The sequence below is a fragment of the Perognathus longimembris genome, chromosome 22, assembly GCF_023159225.1.
Source record: "Perognathus longimembris pacificus isolate PPM17 chromosome 22, ASM2315922v1, whole genome shotgun sequence".
Lineage (NCBI taxonomy): Eukaryota > Metazoa > Chordata > Mammalia > Rodentia > Heteromyidae > Perognathus > Perognathus longimembris.
The window spans coordinates 7,848,565-7,861,620 of NC_063182.1; the positions used below are offsets into that span (position 1 = coordinate 7,848,565).

The 13,056-nt window shown below is 38.9% G+C and overlaps 1 protein-coding gene across 1 annotated transcript in view; it reads left to right on the forward strand.

Moving 5' to 3' along the window:
* Positions 1 to 13,056, forward strand: part of Pfdn1 (prefoldin subunit 1) — a 54,450-nt gene that overhangs the window by 12,473 nt on the left and 28,921 nt on the right. The window contains exon 3 of the mRNA XM_048331574.1: positions 12,759 to 12,843. Within this exon, the coding sequence (XP_048187531.1) occupies positions 12,759 to 12,843 (85 nt within the window). The remainder of the gene's footprint in view (positions 1 to 12,758; positions 12,844 to 13,056) is intronic.

A 13,056-nucleotide genomic window follows, 5' to 3' on the forward strand; every position in this document is an offset into this window, starting at 1 on the left:
TAGTATTAAAAACATATCTTTAGGGGCTGGGAATATGGCCTAGTGGCAAGAGTGCTTGCCTCCCATACATAAAGCCCTACGTTCGATTCCCCAGCACCACATATATGGAAAACGGCCAGAAGTGGCGCTGTGGCTCAAGTGTCAGAGTGCTAGCCTTGAGCAAAAAGAGGCCAGGGACAGTGCTCAGGCTCTGAGTCCAAGGCCCAGGATTGGCCAAAAAAAAAAAAAAAATATATATATATATATATATAAATATATGTATATATACTTTCATATATATATATTTAGGTGGGTACTGGTGGCTCACGCCTGTCATTTTAGCTGCTCAGGAGGCTGAGATCTGAGAATCACTGTTCAAAGCTAGCCTGGTCAGGAAAGTCCTCCTGTGAGACTCAGCTCTAATTAACCACCAGAAAACAGTAAGTGGAGCTATGGCTCAAAGTGGAAAAGTGCTAGCCTTGAGCAAATGAGCTCAGGGTCAGTGCCCAGGCTCTGAATTCAAGCCCCACTACCCACAATTAAAAAAAATGTTTAAGCTGGGTACTGGTGGCTCACATCTGTAATCCTAGCATTCAGGAGGCTGAGATGTGAGGATTGCAATTTAAACCAGCCCAGGCAGGAAAATTGGAGACCCTTTTCTCCAATAAACTACTCAGAAAAAGCCTAAAGTGGCTCAGTGGCTCAAGTGGTAGAGTGCTAGTCTTGAGCAAAAAGAAGCTCAGGGACAGAGCTCAGTAGATAAAGTAGATAAAGCATCTCTGTTCTAAGTTTAACCTTTTATATTGGCCAGGACTTAAAAGATTTGAACCACAATGCACATTGTGTGTGTGTGTGTGTGTGTGTGTGTGTGTGTGTGTGTTTGTGTGTGTGTGTGAGAGAGAGTCTGAGACTTTCACATTTGTGCTAGAATACATTTATATTTCTTTATGACTTCCACCAGTTTTCTGTTCTGTCTTTAATATTAGTAAGTTAGTAATTTTTTATGATTAGTGCTTATATTTTACCCAGTGTCATATTTTAACCTACTTAGTAAAAGACCATATCCTGGAGGAAGTTGTATAATATTGCCATGTTTAGTAAGGATAAACGTTCACATGAGAGATTATTTACAAGAGGAGATTATTTACTTGGAGTAAGTACCATGTAGGTTTTTTTTTGTTTTTGTTTTTGTTTTTCCCCAGTCCTAGGGGCTCAGACTCAGGGCCTGAGCATCGCCCCTGGCTTCCTTTTGCTCAAGGCTAGCACTCTACCCACTGAGCTCCATGCCACTTCTGGCTTTTTCTCTATATGTGGTGCTGAGGAATCGAACCCAGGGCTTCATGCATGCTAGGCAAGCACTCTACCACTAGGCCACATTCCCAGACCCATATAGTAGTTTTGATTTAAAAATAGAGTGATTGTAATTAGTAGCAATTTGAGCCTAGCAGTGTGTGTTGCTTATCTGCAACAAGAATGTTTATATATGGAACTGGGTGTCTGAAGCGATGCTGATTTTCTAGTACTTCCAGTGATTTCTTTTTCCTCATCTTATTCATAGCCTTTATTCTAGTAGATCTTCCTTCCCTTGTCTTTGATTTGTTGTATTAGATTGACATTGCATTTAGTCCTTAGATTTCTTTTCCTTTTGCATTTACTCAAGTCTCTTAATGATATTTTTAAAAAAATTTAAGTGGTTGAACAAAGTTGTAATTTCACATGTCAGATTATGAGTACAGTGCATCTTGATCAATGCAACCCCATTTATTGTTCTCCTTCATCCTTTCAGTGCTTCCAGATCTTCCCGACATCTCCCCCCTCATTGAAGGGATGAAAAAGACCTTAGTAAAGTGAAGTTGTTACCTGTGTCCTTTTAAATTGTTTCTAGTCTTTTTCTTTTCTTTTTTGTTACTGTGTTGTTGTTTTTTTGGCCAGTCCTGTGGCTTGGACTCAGGGCCTGAGCACTGTCCATGGCTTCTTTTTGCTCAAGGCTAGCACTCTGCCACTTGAGCCACAGCGCCACTTCTGGCCGTTTTCTGTATATGTGGTGCTGGGGAATTGAACCCAGGGCCTCATGTATACGAGGCAGGCACTCTTGCCACTAGGCCATATTCCCAGCCCCTCTTTTTTGTTACTGGGATCGAACCCAGGACATTGCACTTGCTAGGCAAGTGCTTTGCCACTGAGCTACAACTCAGCTCCTCAGCCATTTTTAAAACGGCTTTTTTCTTAAACTAGTTTATGGTTTACAGAAAGAACAGCATTTGTGGTATCTTTTCTTCCCTTTTCTTCACAGTTTTCTGTTATTGTCCTACATAAATTAAAACCTTACATTTGTTAAAACTGATAAAAGAATATTGATAAGCTGTTGACGAGAGATTTGTACATAGTATATATTGAGAATCATTGTGTTGTGCAATCCTAGGCTTTGATAAATACGTAGTCTTTTTGTATCAAGTATTACACTGTCACATTGATAGTTTTATTGTTCCCTAAATTCTTTGTGTTCTATCTTTTCATCCCCCCTCTCATCCTTCCTGCCTCTCCTCTCTGGTGACTGCTGATCTTTCTCTATTAGCTCTGTAGTTTTGCCTTTTCTGGAATGTCATTCAATTGGAACCATACAGTATGTAGCCTGTTCATTCTGGCAATATAGGCATACTTGGCAACAATGTGTTTTAAGATATTTTTCCATGTCATTGTGGCTTGATAGCTCATTTCTTTTTCTTTTTGAATAATACTCTATTGTATGGATGTTCCACCGCTTATTCATTTACTATTGAAGGATATTTGGTTGCTTCCAGGTTTTAGCAGTTACGAACAGAGCTGTTGTAAATGTTTCTGTGCAAGTTTTTATATACATAACGTTTGGAAATACTGAGGAGTAACTTGTTTGGTCATATATTTAGCCTTATGAGAAGCTGCTAAACTGTCTTCCAAAGTGGGCTGCACTGCTTTTGCATTCCCCCAGCAACGAATGAGGGCTCTTGTTCTGTATCTTCACTAGCGTTTAGTAGTGGTATCAGTATTTTTGGATTTTTGTCTTCATATTAGATGTATAGTAGTATCTCACTGTGAGTAGAGTTTGCCATTTCTGCTGGCATGTGATGTTTTCTCTCATGCTTATTTTCTGTGGGTTTGTGTGTGGGGGTGGGTATTGGGATTTGAACTCAGCCTTGCACTTACTTGGTAGGTGCTCTATAACTTAGCAGCTCCTCCAGACCTATATGCTTATTTTCTTTCTCTTGGATAGGTCGTCTATTCAGATCTTTTTTTCTGTATTTTGTTTCCCCTGGGTTAGTGGGGATTGAACTCAGGGCTCACATTTGCTAAGCAGGTTTTCTGTATCTTTTAATATGGGCTTTTTGTTGATGATGATGAGTTCTTTGTATAATTTTGGTGTAAGTCCTTTATTAAACAGGTGTTGTGCATATGTTTTCTAATATCTATTGATTTTCATTATTTTTAGCCTTTTTTTTTTTTTTTAGAATATTTCCTGACTTAACCATACTATAGGATGTGTCAGGTTCATCTTGTATTTTCCTGGTGTAAATACTAGAATCATTCTTTTCCCTAAAAATTCTGGTTCCCTTTATTGGAGAAGAATGGTATTTAGAAGCCAAGATACCGTTATTGGGAATGTTTGCTGATATTGTATACCACTATTTCTAGTCCTGACAGTGACTAGACAGATAGCTACATGCATTGTGTTTATTCATATCTATACTTTAAGAATGCATTATATGTATATTAAGCTGAGCTCACACTGACACCTACTTTTGTTGAAAACCATAGAGTTCGTTCTCGTCTTTCTTCCTTATCTGTAACTTGTTCTCTACAAGTCAGGAGCCCAACTCTTACTATCTCCCATTTGTTTATTCATTGTTCAGTGACACTAATTGATTTATCTCAGTGTACATGTGAAACATCTTCAAAATTACTTTACCTCCTGTAAGAAACAAATTTAACCGGGCTGGGAATATGGCCTAGTGGCAAGAATGCTTGCCTCCTACACATGAAGCTCTTGGTTCGATTCCCCAGCACCACATATATGGAAAAATGGCCAGAAGGGGCGCTGTGGCTCAGGTGGCAGAGTGCTAGCCTTGAGCGGGAAGAAGCCAGGGATGGTGCTCAGGCCCTGAGTCCAAGGCCCAGGACTGGCCAAAAACAAGCAAACAAATTTAACCAATTATCCCAGGGTTAATTATAATAACATCTATATGTAAATCTGTATTTTACATACTTTTTTCCATGTTGAACAGGGTATAATAGAACATGATGACTGTTTTTAACTTGAAGCTATTTTTTTTCTTTTTTTGCCAGTCCGGGGGCTTGAACTCAAGGCCTGAGCACTGTCCCTGGCTTCTTTTTGCTCACAGCTAGCGCTCTGCCAACTTGAGCCACTTCAGTGCCACTTCTGGCCTTTTCTGTATATGTGGTGCTGAGGAGTCAAACCCAGGGCTTCATGCATGCAAGGCAAGCACTCTTGCCACTAGGCCAACTTGAAGCCTTACTTAATATGTTGTAAATATATTTTATTGATAAATCTGTCAGTAAAATTTCTTCTAATTTGGAAAATTTGATTATTTTTATTTTGTAGTGACAGGATTTTTGCACCTTTTTTGGGGGGTGGGGGGTCCTTTGTGGGGCTTGAGGCGTGGGCGCTGTTTCTGAGTTTTTTTTTTTTTTTTTTAACTCAAGACTAGTACTATACCACTTTGAGCCACAATGTGACTTCCAGTTTTCTGGTGGTTCATTGGAGATAAGAGTCTCATGAACTTTCCTGCCTGGGCTGGCTTTGAACCATGATCCTCAGATCTCAGCCTCCATAGCAGCTAGGATTATAGGTATGAGCTACCATCTTATGGCTTAGTTTTGCATTTTTAAAGTATGTTATGGAAATAGAATCATACCATATGTAGCCTTTTGGTGTCTGAATTCTTTGACTTAGCATAATGTTTAATGCTTTTGATATTCCATATGACAGTAGTTTGTTCCATTTCCCCCTCCTTTTTTTCTGAATAACATTCACCTATATATCTCACCATTATTACCTCTGAGTTGAATTGTTGGGTTGAATGAAATGTGATTAGGTTTATAACAAATCCACTGTACTTTCCAAGGAAAAATGGCTTCATTATTTTGCATGCCAACTAGAATGCATGAGTATTCTAATTTGCCTTTATCTTCAAGATATCATAATTATAATTTTTTTTGCAATGAGCCTATTAATGAGATGATGGAATCACTCCCTCCTTTTTTATTTTGTCAGTTATAGGACTTAAAACTGGGCCTGGGGGGCTGTGGATATGGCCTAGTGGCAAGAGTGCTTGCCTCGTATACATGAGGCCCTGGGTTCGATTCCCCAGCACCACATATACACAAAATGGCCAGAAGGGGCGCTGTGGCTCAAGTGGCAGAGTGCTAGCCTTGAGCAAGAAGAAGCCAGGGACAGTGCTCAGGCCCTGAGTCCAAGCCCCAGGACTGGCCAAAAAAAAACAACAAACAAACAAACAAACAAAAAAAACTGGGCCTGGGCTCTGTCCTGAGCTCTTCAGCTCAAAGGCTAGCGCGCTATCACTTGAGCCACAGTGCTACTTCCAGTTTTCTGGTGGTTCATTGGAGATAAGAGTCTCATGAACTTTCCTGCCTGGGCTGGCTTAAACCACAGTTCTCAGATCTCAGTCTCCTGAGTAGCTAGGATAACAGGTGTGAACCACCAGCTCCCGGCTATTGCTTTTCTCTAGATTAGACATTGGCAAGTATTTTTTTTTTAAAAGATTTATTTTTGGCTTTCCTGGCCCTGTATTCTGCAGTTCTCTCGTATTTCTGCCATTGTGAAAAACAGGCCATTGGCATTATATGAACAAGTAAGTATGACTGCATGGGCCTGGAAGCCAACTATTTTTTAATTAGCATACATTAGTTGTACAAAGGGTGTTTCATTTTGACAATTTCACACATGTAAAGGTTAGTTCCCAGATCACACCCTCCATCACTTGTCACTCTCCCTTACTCTTCCCCCTTTTCAAAACAATTTTAGCAGGTTTCATTGTTTTATTTTTATACACACAGATTGAAAATGTCATTGTCTACATTTACCCATGTTCACCCGCTGTTAGTCTTCCCTGCTCCCATTGGTGCCCCCATCAGAGCCTGTTTTACTTTCCTGTCATTCATTTTTTCTTTCTTTTTTTTTTGGCCAGTCCTGGGGCTTGGCCTGAGCACTGTCCCTGGCTTCGTTTTCGCCCAAGGCTACCACTCTACTACTTGAGCCACAGCGCCACTTCTGGCCTTTTCTGTTTATGTGGTGCTGAGGAATGGAACCCAGGGCTTCATGAGTGTAAGGCGAGTACTCTACCGCTAAGCCATATTCCCAGCCCCTCACTTTTTCTTTTAAGTGAGGGTATTAATTCCATCAATTGCCATGGCATTTCAGATGTGTATGTGTTGCTTTTTGCTGAGAATAAGCCTTTTATTGTTTTCTCTTCCCTTGCATTCCCAGTCACTTAGTGATCAACAGCTTTCATTGATGTTTCTTATACCATCTTCATACAAAGTTGCACTATATTTCAAAACTATTCACTCTTCATCTTTCTTTTTTTTCTTTTTAGGAAAGTTTATTAGAAAAGAATCCACTGTCATTAGGCCAAAAGTGGGTCATCTTGAAGTGGCCAAAAATGACCCCTCTTTTTTTTTTTTTAAGAGAAAATAGTATTTTTTTTGTTTTTGTTTTTTTGGGGGTGCCAGTCCTGGTGCTTGAACTCAGGGCCTGAGCACTGTCCCTGGCTTCTTTTTGCTCAAGGCTAGCACTCTGCCACTTGAGCCACAGCGCCACTTCCAGCTTTTTCTATATATGTGGTGCTGAGGAATCGAACCCAGGGCTTCATGTATACGAGGTGAGCACTCTTAACACTAGGCCATACTCCCAGCCCATTTTAATTGTTTTTTTAAGAAAATAATTTATGTGGAGCCATTTTTGAGCCACTTGGTTACCCAGAAGCACTCATACTACGAATGACACTTTCCCACCAACTATGCCAAAAAAAAAAAAAGAAAGCCCCAGCCTTTTTCTTACTGTTACAGTAGGACAAATTCTTTTCAGTTGGTACTGTTTATATTCGTCTTGTTTATACTATTTCTAGGGCTATTCATTTCTTTGTAAGTTGCCATATGTTATACTCTATTGTTTAATGTTTTAGTATAAAAATTCATTAATATGTATTGACCGCAGGGTGATATTTGCATGCTTGTGTATTTTGTGCACTGATTGAGTCCAATTAGATGTTTTCACTTTCTACCCTGTACACCTTTGACGTTGTCTAGTAATCACTGTCCATTATTAGATCGACAGTCCTGGGGCTTCTACTCAGGGCCCAGGTGTGTCCCAGAGCATTTGTGCTCAAGGACAGCTCTCTAACACTTTGAGCCATAGCTTCATTTCTAACTTTTTGGTAGCTAGTTGGAGATAAGAGTCTCAAGGATTTTCCTTCCCAGTGTGTATTTGGACTGGGATCCTCAGATCTGAGCTTCCTGAGTAGCTAGGATTATAGCAGGAGCCACTGGCACCTTGCTTTTTTTTTTTTTTTTTAAGAAAAACTTCCATATTGAAAGCCTTGGAGGGCTCCATGCAGCTGCCCCCCACCTGTTTAAGTCTGTGCCCAGTACCTGCGTTTCCTAGGTAACTGGCACACCTGGAGGCGGTTACCACCTCCTTCTCTGAGGTCAGAGCCAATCCACCTCGCCATATCTCCTACCTTTTCGTATATAATTTGGCTCAACACTGTCCCTGCTCTTTTTCCTTTTTTCTCTTACTGCCTTTCTGTCTTTCTCTCTTCTTCCTTCCCCTCTGTCTTCCCATGCCTCCATCTTGTGTGGGCTGGCACTTTGCTCTCCCCTCAATAAACTCCTTTCTGCCTGAACCATGTGGAGGGCTTCCTTTCTGACAAACCTTACACATATAAGCACTTGTTTTTTTTTTTTTTTGTTCTATTGTTGATATAATGACCTCTAGTCCCATCTATCTTGCACAGGACAGGATTTCATTCTCTTTTATGGCTGGAAAATTTTATACTATGTATACATACCCGTTTATATATACATTATGTTACATACCTGGCATGCCTTTGTACAGAGTCTGAGTTCATGTGTTAGCTATTGTGAAGTGCTACAAAAAGTACAGGCATGCAGGAATCTCTTTGGCTTGTTGATATAATTAGGTCATACTTGGGAGTAGAATAGCTAGATGACAAAATAGATAAAATACATTTTTAAAATTTTTTTGCGGTACTGAGGATTGAACTCAGGACTTCACAATTACTAGGCAAAGTGCTCTACCACTTGAGCCATGTTTCCAATCCTTTTGCTTTTTAGTTTGCTTTTCCGGTAGAGTCTATGCTTTTGCCTAGGCCAAACTTCAGACTTCCCATCTGCAAAGAGATTTTGTTTTGTCTTGCTTTGTTCTTTGGTCAGTTGTAGAACTTGAACTCAGGGCCCGAGTGCTATTCCTGAGCTCTTTTTCCTCAAGGCTAGTGCTGTCTACCACCTTGGGCTGCAGCTCCACTTCTGGTTTTCCCATAGTTCATGGAGATAAGAGTCTTCATATACTTGCCTGCCCAGGCTGGCTTTGAACCGTGATCCTCAGATCTCAGTCTCCTGAGTAGCTAGGATTACAGATGTGAGTCACCAGTGCCTGGTTTTTGCAAGTGTTTTTTATCATCAGAGGAGTGAGGCAAAGCAAGACTAGTTCATTCTTAAGCGTTCTTTTCATATTACTTCATTTGTGACTGTTCTGAAGCCCAAGTGCCACTAGGATATGTTGTCAGGCATCCTATATGTTTCATACTCAACTTGTGCTATCATAAGCATTTTTGTTTCTGTTTTTTAATTTTTATTTATTTGGGCAATACTGGGTTGGAACTTAAGATTAAGAGTCTGGTGTTTGCTAGATTGGCACTCTAAACCACTTCAGTCCTAAGAAAAGTTTTTTTTTTCTGAATAGCATGCATTCAGATGACCATACTTTGGAAGTAAATCCAAAAGACAACATTGCCATTGGCCCTGGATTATGTTTTGGGCAGGTGAACATCACTTTTGATTTATGCTGATTTATAAGAAAGTGAAATTTGCTGGGGTCTGGTGGCTCATGCCTGTTAGTCTTAGCTACCCAGGAAGCTAAGATCAGAGAATTGTAATTTAAAGCCAGTTTGGGCAGAAAAGTCCAAGAGACCCTGTCACCAATTAACTAGCAAATACCTGGGCTGAATTCAGGGATCAAGTGACAGATCACCAATGGTGAGCAAGGAAGCCTTTTGAGAGTCCAGAGTACTGAGTTCAAGCCCCAATACCTGCACAAACATACAAAAAGAAAGTACAAGTCAGGTACTAGCTTGCAGGATGATACAGAACATAGCTTCTGATGTTTCTCATATAGTGAAATCTAAAAGCCATCACGGAAGTATATCTTTCAGATAGCATAATTACAAATAAATGAAGAAGCTATTCACAAGGTTTTGAGAGTTGATAGTGCAGGGCCATAGAGCATGAAGTTATAGGTGCAAATGGAGGCCTTTTGCAGAGTAATGACTCTAATCTTGGTTAATATAGTCCTGGGCATTAAGCACATATGTGTTCCACTTGACACTTGAGACTACTCTTCTTGATTCATTTTTCCATTGTGGCACATTTTGAACTCCAGAATCTTTTATCTTCCATTTTGTGACCTAACCCACAATCAGGCAGTCTCTCTGTTAGTTTCTCTACTGTGAGAAACATTGTGTCTAATATTCCTTTATGATAATAAGACTACATTCTCTCCAGATAATATCATGTAATTTACTGCTTTTTTAAGCAACAAGATGAGGTATTGTTCTTAAAAGATTTTTCAGCAGTCTGGGTATTTCTTGCAGCGTCTATATCTCTGTTTTTTTTTTATTATTATTTTTTTATTTTTTGGTTTGTTTTTGCCAGTCCTGGGGCTTGAACTCCAGGCCTTGAACACTGTCCCTGGCTTCTTTTTGCTCAAGGCTAGCACTCTACCACTTGAGCCACAGCGCCACTTCCGGCTTTTTCTATATATGTGTTTTTGGTTTTTTTTTTTGCCAGTCCTGGACCTTGGACTCAGGGCCTGAGTGCTGTCCCTGGCTTCCTTTTGCTCAAGGCTAGCACTCTGCCACTTGAGCCACAGCGCCACTTCTGGCCATTTTCTATATATGTGGTGCTGGGGAATCGAACCCAGAGCTTCATGTATACGAGGCAAGCACTCTTGCCACTAGGCCATATTCCCAGCCCTATATATGTGGTATTGAGAAATTGAACCCAGGGCTTCACGTATATGAGGGAAGCAATTTACCACTAGGCCATATCCCTAGCCCCTCTATTGTATTTTTTTAATGGAGGATTTAACCAAATTTTACATAAATTATGTTTGCATTTTGACTGTGTACTGCTTTTTGAGGTAAACATTTGTGGTTACACAGTGGTACTCATCCTTGTTGTTTAAAACTTTTATAGCTGAGATGTTTTAAGCTTATAGTAGTAGATTGGCCAGCCTCTGACCTTTGAAGTTGGCACAATCCAATGTAGCTACCTCAGGGATGTGTGGCCATGGAAAAACATGTTTTTGTTGTTGAGTGTTCTTGCTTTCTAGTAATTTTATTTTCTGCTCAAGGGATTTAGTATCTGCTCAAATACTTTCTTTTTAAAGTGCACATAAGTAATGACTTGACCTCTAATCTTAGCTTTGAAATTTTCTCAGACACTAATAAACATGATGTCTGATGACCTATTAATTTGAGAATACTACTTATTAGCCAACAAACAATGCTATGTAAAAAGGTATATTTCACTTTGGAAATTGTTTCTATGACTGAAAGACTTTCTTAAGAAAATTGTACATGTTATGATATAATTTAGCAATTCTTAGGCCTTGTTTTTTGTTTTGTTTTGTTTTGCCAGTCCTGGGCCATGAGTGCTCTCCCTGGCTTCTTTGCTCAAGGCTACCCACTCTGCCACTTGAGCCAAAGCGCCACTTCCAGCTTTTTCTGTATATGTGGTGCTGAGGAATCGAACCCAGGGCTTCATGTATACGAAGCAACATTCTTGCCACTAGGCCATATTCCCAGCCCCTGGGACTTGTTTTATAATGTTTTTTACATGGTGTCACCAAGACCTAATTCAGTTAAAAACCAACTCTTCTCAAATCTGGCCTGACATAGTTATGAGAACAATATTTTGTGCACCACATCTTATCCAAAACAGTACTTGTCTCTTGGAACCAGTAAGTAGGAACGTTTTTGACATGAAAGGTTGTAGATTGGAAAAGATACAGATTTAATCAACATTTTGCAATATGGGCAATCTTTCTAGTATATACTATTCATAAAATTCTTACAAAAGTTAAAGTTGGGCTGGGAATGTGACTTATTGGTAGAGTGCTTGCCTAGCATACATGAAACCCTGGGTTGGATTCCTCAGTACCACATACACAGAAAAAGCCAGAAATGGTTGTGTGGCTGAAGTGGTAAAGTACTAGCTTTGAGCAAAAAGAAGCTCAGGGACAGTGCCCAGGCCCTGAGTTCAAGCCCCAAGTCTGGCACAAAAAAAGTTACTACCAAAGATTGAATTATCTTGGCTGGCTACATCAAAAGTGGGGTTTAGTAATTCATGGAGTGAAAAAGAGAGTTTATCAGATGATATTTTTTTTTAATCAGATGGCATTAATAGATATGACAAGGTCTATTCATGAAGAAGGAAGGTTCCTCGTAGGTATTAGAACATAGCTTGTTCTTTTTGGTCTCTTTTTGCTTGTGTTTTATAGTAACAGACCCTTTTGGTGAGAGACCACTTGGGTACAGTGTTGTTTCTGTTGGGTAGAGAGAAGAAATTGCATATTGCTACCTTAAGTGTGTTTTCTTGTTAAGAGAGAATGTTTAGTTCTCTGCTGTTGAATTCTGCTGCAAAGAGAAGAAATAGTCTGCTTGATTAGTGATAATCTTTACTTGAAATTTTTTTGGCTTAGTTAGGCAGCCTTGAAAGAGGTCTAAATAATTGGGCTTTTCCCTTGGTTCTAGTAGAAGGGACGTATTTTAGTTCATTTACTTGAAACAATAAAAGTTTATTCTTCCATTCTCTGCAGCAGAGTTATGAACATAAAGCCTCAAAACAGGTTCAGTGTTCATTTTTAAAGCTTCTTCAATATTTCTGCCCTCATCTGGTAAATAATGATTGTGATTATAAAATGGAGAAAAAAAGAAAATTTCCATTTGTGCATTTTGAGCTTTTCAGAGGTATTACATACTCTGGAAATAATAATAATAGGCTTATACAGTGATTTTTGTGTGAGGAGCTCATATAAACACTAATGCATTGATCCTAACACAGTACTTGATTGTAATTTTCAAAGGTCATGAGTTAACTGCTACTACCAAATTTTTTTAAAAGGGAAAGCTTCACTTTACAAGTACTATTTAGAAAAGTATGAATAAAAGTTAAGTTAAATAATTGAAAAAAGTTATGTAATTTTTTTAATGTTGAATTTTTTCCTAAAAGATTTTTATGACTTTATTTTTTAATGAATCTACTTGAAGCCTGGTTCTCTTTGATAAGAAAGTAGAAAATACTTTTAAGTCATTATTTGTTTTCCACAATGAAGACTTACAGACTGTAGTGGTTTCCTGAGTTTTTCACATTAAGTTTTATCAATTTTCTCAAGTGTGAAGTTTGTAGCATATAGCTATTGATTTTGATGAATGTATAGCTTACTTTTCAACTTTGTTTTATAGGTTTATTCTTCAATCCAAAGAGGTAATTCACAACCAGCTGTTAGAGAAACAGAAAATAGCAGAAGAAAAAATTAAAGAACTAGAGGTAGGTTTGAGTGAATTTTGACAAAGCAGTCAACTTTAAGAAAAATTAATAATCTCATTGTGTCATATTAAGTGAAAATGTGTTTCTGGAAAGGTTCGTGTATTTTTGTTTGTCTAATAGGATTAGAGCCATGAAATAGTAGTATTTCATGGCAATGTAGTGACAAAACAAAAGTAATAAAACCCTTTGGAACAGTGGACAATTTTAAAGACA